We start from the raw sequence: 8,857 nt of genomic DNA on the forward strand, positions 1-8,857 counted from the left end.
GGTGGAGGTGCTGGGTAGCCTTCCAGGTACCGGACAACCCCTGCAAGTCGTGACGCCAGCCCTTTGAGTTATTCGCCGGAAGACCTGACTCCAGTCTACCACGCAGCCTCTGGAGCCTCCAGCCATGACTTACGCCGCAGCAGTGCGCCGTCCTGTACCTCGACGAAGGGACCCAAGCCCCTATCGCCCTTAGCCAGCTGCGCTGGAGCGCCGCCCTCTCGCCCCAACTCGCCCGTCCTACGAGCGTCGTACACGGCCGAGGAAATGCGTCGAGTGGAGAACACCCGACCAGCGCCGCCCACAATGCTTCCACTGCGGAGAAGCCGGTCACATTCTCCGGTACTGCCCATACAGGAGAATGGGCATCCGAGGTTTCCCTTACGACGCCCTACGACTCCGACCCGGCCAGCGACCAGCCGAAATCGAGGATTTTTTGCATCGGGAAGGATACTCATCGCCGAGCCGCCTATCGCGTTCTCCGTCGCCATCGTTACCGCGCTAAGTATCTCCTAGCCGAGGCTACGCAGTGCGTGGACGCTTCCCCAGCTCCCGAAGGTTAAACTGAATAAAGCAGCCTCTGTAGGTGAGGTTGCTTCTGAGCTCAAGAACTAAGATCCTCCATCGACGAAAACAGAAGACCATGCCCCCTACGACGACGACGGCCCCTACGACAACGACGACCCCTACGACAACGACGACCCCTACGACAACGACGACCCCTACGACGACGACGATCCGTACGAAGACGACGATCCCTACGAAGACGACGATCCCTACGACGACGACGATCCCTACGACGACGACGATCCCTACGACGACCACGATCCCTACGACGACGACGATCCCTACGACGACGACGACTACTACGACGACTACTACGACTACTACCACGACGAATACTACGACGAAAAATACGACAACACAGACGACAACACCGACGACGACGACGACACGGCCAAACTTGAAGCTTTTACCGCTGCCCTTACACCTTATTATGAACGCTAAAGGATTCGAAGTTCTCATTCTCCGTGTTTATTTTCATTTTAAAGCATCGAGACGATGCTTCTTTGGAAGGGGGGTAATGCCACGTAACATTGTAGTGTTTGTTCGTTCACGCTCAAGGCTGCAGGAAAGGGTTGTTAACACTTTTGTTCGTGACGCGAGAAGCGACCGGACTAATCTCGATTGTTCACAGCCATGAACAGCTGCATCTACTTGTTTCTAGATTACTCGAGATGATCTCGACCTGTTATCTCGAAGTTTCCTTGCCGGCTTTAAATTGAACGATGCCGCGAGCAGCGGGCATTCGTAGTTCGACGACCGACGAGCACGTTTTCTTGCTTACGCCGCCGCCGAGTGATTCAGTTATTTTGCGGGCGCAAGTCAGCCCAAATAAACAGCTTCGTTTCCAAGACTGGCTGGTGTCTTCCTGACCACTGGACTGCCGTCACTACAACGTGACAATATGAAGATAGAAACGCTGTGGCACCAACCGGAACGATGTGCCACAACCGGAAAAAATGGACGCGAATGTAATCAGCAATACTGCCACCACACTGACGTGAGCCAGGGATGCCTTCCTTGGGATTTGATCTAGATGGCTTATGAGGGTTTAATGTCCTGAAGCGACTCGGGCTAAGAGGGGTGAAGGGCTCCGGAGATTTCGACCCCATGAGGTTCCTTAAAGTGCCGTGTCGCATGTAACCTAGAGGCTGATGGATTATGGGTTTGGGACAGGGTATAGGTGGGGGACTTGCTGTGAAGTCATATTACATCGTTGTTACCTGGCTTGGTGCGACATCACATTACATCGTTCTCGAGTGACTTGGCATAACGTCATACTCATGTGATACCTTCAGTAACTATACTAATTAGTCTTGGCATTCGCAAATGAGGTTATATTTACTAATTAGGTGCGTTAATTATTTTTATTAATTATGTGACGTAATAATCTTAATCACGTCATTCATCAGCTCGTGACGCCACATGGTGCCGTTTCTTGTGGACATGAGCATGTGGACACTTGTGGACATGAGCATGAGAGTGAGCCCTCCAATGCTTCTGCATTAATAACATACTGTAAGGCAAGCCAATGACTACTAGAGCCGTTATTTTTTGTGCATATATAGCATAAATATCGGTTCTCAGTGGGAAAAAATTTGGCAGTGTCTTAGCTCATCTAGGCCATTATAGTCGTAGCAAAAGCACTTTTGCCTCTGCTTGACGGCATTCTACCAGGCGAAGAATTCTGGATCGGAACACCTAATTTTTCGCAGCCCATACCACTTTCAGTCGAAAAAAAAAACAGAAACATGTCTGAAATACGAGCAAATCCTGTGTTGTTTGTCTTAACGACAGAAATTTCTGTTGTTTTGCAGTATTTTTCTGTTGCACTGTAGTCCTTCTGCAGTACTTTTCTGTACTCTGTAGTTCCGTAGCAATTTTTTGTAGTATACTACACGGAATTCTGTTGTTCTGGTCGATTCTCTTTGTTCCATGGTGTGCGTCTGACGACCCAGCGCATCCCGTACCGCATACATTCGCCTACGCGCGCATGCGCACCAGTGGCGCAACTCGGTTGCCATGGCTACGACGCATGCGCAGTAGCGCGGCGAGGGGCTGGTGTCGGTGGCGCCGGAGCTGTGACGTCACGCACGGCGCATCTGTGGCGCCTCCCGGTTGCCATGGCTATGACGTATGCGCTGTAACATAACAGCCGATGGTAAAACCGTCCCTTATTAGCTTCTAGATGCACAAGATAAGCGACACTAAACTGTATGAAGAGATATGCGCTACATCTTTCTGGAGTTTAGAAAGAATCGCCACCCACGCCAACCAGGCCGATGCAATATGTGCCGTTTTACAAATTTTGTTAAAGATATTTACCACATAACGTAGTCGTTCGTCGGAAAGATTTCCAGGCCTTTGATTTCTCAGTACTCCAGGACTGCTCGCGCATCGTCTCCGCAATCCACAGGGGCAGTCCACAACTCGGTCATTATGAACAGAGTTTCATTGCAGTCGGCGTCAAGAACATGCAGAGAGCGGCAGAGGAATATGAATGTCGTTGAATGTAAAAATCTGCAATCACTCGGGCAATACATTTCAGACTAAGGTGTAAATGTAACGTCAGGTTGCGCACATCGTAAACATGGGAAGGTTTTCCCGTGAAGTGGTTCCCTTCAGTGTAATAATCGCCAGTTCTTCGGCAATGCATGTGAGACTTCGGTATAAATGTAACGCCAGGTTACGCAAATCGTAAGCGCGGGGTATTTTCAAGTGGTTCCAAGAAGTGATAGAATTAGTGAAATATGCGTGAATGCACTTAGTTTAGCGCAATAATAAACCCACTGTTTTCTTCTAAGCCTTTTCGTGCACCCTCGAACAGCCGAATTTAGCCGACTGAACGTCGTTTTACAGGCCAGCTTGCACTTGCTTCACATTAGTAACCGCTCTGCTGCCCGTCTCGCAGCGTAGACGCTTTGCAACTGAAGTTCTCGCAATGAGAAAGATGCAGGTAGCTTAAATGACACAGCGGCAGCGTCGTCTCTCCTTTTCACGTCGGCGAAGGTGTCATCAGGAAAGTGTCTCCCCCCTTGTATTTATCCCAATTAGTCACTCGGCCTTCACTTATCCCTAATACCTTGTCACCAGTAAGGTGAATAAAAACGAAGGAGTGATCACTGCTCACTCTCTATGGACATTTTAAACACAGATGCAGAAAATATTTCGAGGACGTGGTGATGTCTATGGCGCTGCACGAAGATGGTGGGCGGAAGAAGGCTGGCGTTCCGTCATTGCCAACGCCCATCATTAAGTGGGTCCAACATATCCACAAACTCGCTGCCACGAAGGTTCTTGCCTCTCCGCATGGGGTGGCGAGACTTGAAGTGTCCACATATAAGCTAAGCTTCCGGACATCGATCACATAGGCTAATTAAAAAGGCCTTCAGGTGAACCTGAACTCGTTTCGGCTCCCGTGCGCTGTGCGCACGCAATGACGTGTTAGGTTACTGGAGAAATAAACAATATAAATGTTTTATTTTTTTATATTTCAAAACACATTCTACTGCGCACCATTTCAATTACCGCTACTTAGGTCATTTGATTGTGCGACGCGTTTTACTTTCTCAGCTTATATCTCGCATCCAACTCAAAGATATCGCTCCTATGAGGCGTGACGAATAGCATGTACAAAATTTCTAGGCCTCTGCATAAAGCTTCGCCCTTTCGTTTAGCTGCCTACTCAGTTACGCCGGAAAATTTTTCCATGTGACACGCGTTGCCCCATTCAGAGCATTCCAGTAGGCACCATTATGGATGATTCGCTGTCGGATATGCCAGGCATGGTTTTATCCGGGCCGACCATGCCTTTTCAATTACCGGCCGGAAATAGTAAAAGACCGTCGAAAAGGAAAATCAGGATGCGTGGCACTTTCTACAGCGTTTGCAGCGTAGTAAAAACCAGAGTTAGCAAGGCATACGCAAAACAAGTAACCTGCAATCAGCCATTAGGCTGGTTTCTTCCGCCACAGCTGCCGAAGAGCAAGCATGGTTTATGTTTGGTGCGTTTAAATCTCGATTTTCTTCGCATGACTTTGACTCGCAAACAATTTTCCACCAGTCCTAACGAGTTACGCTAACTATGTTCTTATGATTTTACATTCTTTCCATTTTGCACTTTTCGCATCCCTTGGTGTACGATCGACCAATGACACGCGCTCCGTGACGTGACTCTCTGATAGGTGCTCGCTTTCGGCGCCACTCTGTCTCCGCACTCGCCACTCCTTTGTTGGTATCACTGTACCTGCTTCGCCGCCTTCGCCACCTTCGCCCATTTTTGCTCGGTTGTTTTGTTGAGTGAGGGGGGAAGTTTCCTGTGCTCTACTCGCTGTAGGCCCGTGGGCTTCACTAGGCAGCCAGGCAGAGTCACACAAGGTGATTTTCACTTAAAGCGCTCACGCTGCTTCAGGAGGAAAACAATTAATAACTTCACGGTCACTCAACGGAGGGAAGCAAGCGGCGTGACTTCAGCCAGGATAAATCCCGTGTATTTAAAATCTGCGGCTGTAGGGACTGTAAGAGAGCAAACACGGCCACAGGTGCCTCTCCTTCAACAAACAATATTTCCGACGCTACCGCGCAGGGACGGCGAAGTGAAAAATGTGGGAGGCAGCTTAAGAACATAGCGCACCGGGCTGCAAATGGTTGTGCACGAAGAAGGGATCCCTCCTGAAGCACGGGGGGCCTGGGCATGTGGCGAACCCCTCGCGTTCACTTCTTCCCATCGGAGGCCTAGAGAAGGTGGTCTCTGGCTAGGGAGCACGAATATAACAGCCACTCCCGCATGTAATTCGACTGCGTGATCAAAGCCCGTGAGCCTGCATTAAAGCGGTGATAGCTTTCAGTTGTCGCTCTCTTTTCGCCCGTTCTTTTTCGTCGCATGTGCACGTCCTCATGTACTACAGCATGTCTTCGTCATCCTCATCGTTACTGGCATCAGCCGAATTCACACACTCGAGTCAAAACAAGAAGCACAGAAACGCCATCTTTTTGCCCCCTGAGTGACACCAACAAATTCCCACAGCGTTCCCGCGAGCTTACCAGTGAGACAAAGTAACGAAAGCAACACAGCCGCGATATCTCCACTGCTATTCTATAACTCCATTCTACCTACATGATATTGTTCGTGTGGACTTGGGTTGCTTATACCATTTTGTGCATCTCCTTGAAGTTTCTTGCTCGCTACAATGGTAACCACCGTATCGATAACCAAACCTCAATAGTAAAATAAGTTTTTAACCACTCGCATTTTCGTTAGAGTCGACCTGAGAAAGCTGCTAAACCGATCAGCAAACCGCCCAAACAAAACATTCCGCACCTTTTTTTTCTTTTTGTTTTCTTGGTTTCGTTGGGTTTTGCTTCACTTCTCTCTACATATGTTGAGCTGTGCCTATAGCTTCTCTATCTTTTTTTTTCCAAGCCGATCAGAGCCTATATTTTTCATCTTTGTGAACCGAAATCAACGGTTCCCAGCCAGTACGTGTGGTTCGCTTTCCTTGTATAGTGTGTCGCACTGTTTCTCAGCATGAACGCAGCTGAAGTGTGACTTTCGTTCTGAGTCGCTGCGGTGGCTCAGTGGTTACGGCGCTCGGCTGCCGACTGGAAAGACGCGGGTTCGATCCCGGCCTCATCAGTCCAACTTCGATGAAGCCTAAATTCCACAGCCTCGAGTGCTGTGAGATGTCAGTGCAAGCTAAAGAACACCAGGTGGTCGAAATTTCCGGAGCCTTTCACAACGGCGTCCCTCATAGCCTGAGTCGCTTTGGGACGTAAAACAGCTTGAAACCATAAATCATGATTTTTTTCTCTTTGTAGTTAAATTAACTAGATGTTGCAAGTAGAATTTCCTGCAAATCTTGCATATTTAATAGCAATCAAGTTTTGGGTAGGCGGCCGAAACAGTGTTACAACGGCTTTAGTTGGATAAAGCGGCGCCCTCTTATTCAGTGAACTAATACCCCCATCGGCAGTAGATAGCAGGGCTTAGCTGTGGACCGTAAGTTTTACAGCCTCAGGGCACGAGGAGAAGCACGGTCTGAGATTGCGGACAGCATATTTGTACTTTTTTTTCAGACTGCGCAGAGTGTGTATATGTGCGAATTTTCACTGCGCGGAGGAACACACCCTCCACCCCAAATATAAGCCAGTGCACCCTATGCTCTTCTGTAGGGGTCGTTTTCTGATTGTTATGATACGACTTGTTTTTAAATCGGGAATGACAATTAGGCTGAAGGGCTGGTATTATACGCGCAGATTAATTTATTAATAATTCCTTCCTACGTTTCGCAGCTACTCTAACACAATTCTGTGGCTTCCCTTAGCGGAAGTCACCTTGAAAAAAAAAATAATAAACTACCTGCATCGCTTCTCTTCTCGCAGGCAACGTCTGGGCGAAAGAGCACAACATGCGACATCTTCTCTTCACTCATCTGGTCTTTGCGTGCTGGTTCAGCATTAATTGTGATGACTACGTTGATCCGGAGGATTATTTTGTTTTTATCCCCACCCCTTTTGTTAAGGTTAGGCATGTATGTAACAGTCTCTATAAAAAGAAAAACCCCCAGCACACAACCTGTAAGAGTATTGGCTTATTAGCAGACTTTGACTGTATGCCATTCAAGGATATCAGAGAAAATATTCTGGCTCTTTTAAATAAATACAGGAGTAGTGTGGCGCAGGGCGAGACTGCAAACTTCCCTCAAGCAGCTAACATGCTTCGTCTTGAGTGGGACGAGGAGTTGATGTTATCCGCCTATGCGCATTCTAATCTGTTCGTACATGGAAGCAAAGGATATCCTCTGAACGACAGAGTCGAAGACCGGTTCACGAGCAAATTTCCCCTGACAGGCCAGTCCGTCTGTCAACGACCGCCTATTATAACGGTAACGAATTACTACTGGAGCAGGGTGTTCCAGACGTGGTTCGACGAGGCGATCGCCTTCCCGCCTGAGATGATAAAATCCTACACCAAAGGGCGAGGCGACGCGAGGAACTTTACGCAGATGGTCTGGGCGGGCACTCGCTTCGTCGGTTGTTATCTCCAATGTGACTACGATCTGCAATTCTACGTGTGCAACTATGCGCCACAAGGAAACGTGGAAGGCCATCCCGTGTACGAAGTGGGACCGCCCTGTAGCCGCTGCCCCAGTGACACCGTATGCTCAGCGGGGCTCTGCACCATCTCCCTGGAGCCGTCGCCATGGCCTCCGGTTCCGGACTACACCGAGTACGATGGCCCACGTGACAGCGCCCGTAGAGTGGCAGCGGTGCGCCGCGTTGCGGCGGTTGGCATGATCTTCAACGGCCTGCTGCAGCTGCTGTGCTGCAACTGATCCAACTGTCGCGTAAATCCAGAAGACTTGTGGGATATGTGTGGACGGCGTTTCGCACCCGTAATCTAAGACTATTTGTTAGGGCTCTTACTCAGTGGAAATGTCACTGTCCGTTACTGGTGTATGTATCGTGGACAAAGAACTCCTGGAAATGGTTTGTCTCGCAGATAAGAAAACTAAAATAAACTTGTGTTAGGATGCAGCGGCATTTGTGATGTTCCCGCGGGCATGTTGTTATCATTTCTACTTAAACAAACCAATGTGTACGTCATGTTGTGAAAAACAAATAAAATGAATGAACGAATGAATGAATGAATGAATGAATGAATGAATGAATGAATGAATGAATGAATGAATGAATGAATGAATGAATGAATGAATGAATGAATGAATGAATGAATGAATGAATGCGAGAAAGGAAACTGTGCGGTGCAGTTCACCCTGAAAGCGAGAAGAGGATGGCTGCCGTTTTGACTTACATCCGGCTCGCGCTTCAGAAGGACCTATTTTGGCGCGAGTGCTGTTTGCGTAAACGCGTCAGGTTGCCTGAGAAATGAAAACGCGTCCGTTTTCGCTAATTGTAGCTCTGCACCTAGCCGCCCAGTCTGCAGCCATCGCTCGACTTGCCACAATATGGCCACCGCGGTGGGCATATATGCTCAACACGTTTGAGTGCAAGAGACAGAAGTTCACAGGCCGTTGCAAGCTTGCGATGGTGAGAACAAAGGGAGTGAATGTATAATGCAACCGAGGCTCGGTCTTCTATGGGTTTTTCTATGAGTTTATTACAGGAAAATGGCTTTGAAGCGAATGCATTAGGCGCTGGCATGATTACTTAAGGTTTGCATGATACTTTAATTTGAACGAGTTCGTAACTTCAACAGAGCAACTTAATCAATTCCTTTACTACAAGCGGCTTCCCTATAGCATCGGGTAGCCAATAACGCAAGGCGCTGGGTTGC

The 8,857-nt window shown here is 48.5% G+C and overlaps 1 protein-coding gene across 1 annotated transcript; it reads left to right on the forward strand.

The window, feature by feature from the left end:
• Positions 1-6,968: 6,968 nt before the first annotated feature.
• Positions 6,969-7,895, forward strand: LOC149338245 (scoloptoxin SSD976-like). The gene has a single exon (XM_089550298.1). It carries the CDS (start codon positions 6,969-6,971, stop codon positions 7,893-7,895), a length of 927 nt encoding a protein of 308 aa, XP_089406424.1.
• Positions 7,896-8,857: the final 962 nt, after the last annotated feature.

Source organism: Amblyomma mixtum, chromosome 6, assembly GCF_055824585.1.
Source record: "Amblyomma mixtum isolate Tamu chromosome 6, ASM5582458v1, whole genome shotgun sequence".
Lineage (NCBI taxonomy): Eukaryota > Metazoa > Arthropoda > Arachnida > Ixodida > Ixodidae > Amblyomma > Amblyomma mixtum.

What these genes read in the sequence shown, in the direction of transcription:
- LOC149338245 (XM_089550298.1), top strand. Translation starts at nt 6,969, where the DNA reads ATGCGACATCTTCTCTTCACTCATCTGGTCTTTGCGTGCTGGTTCAGC.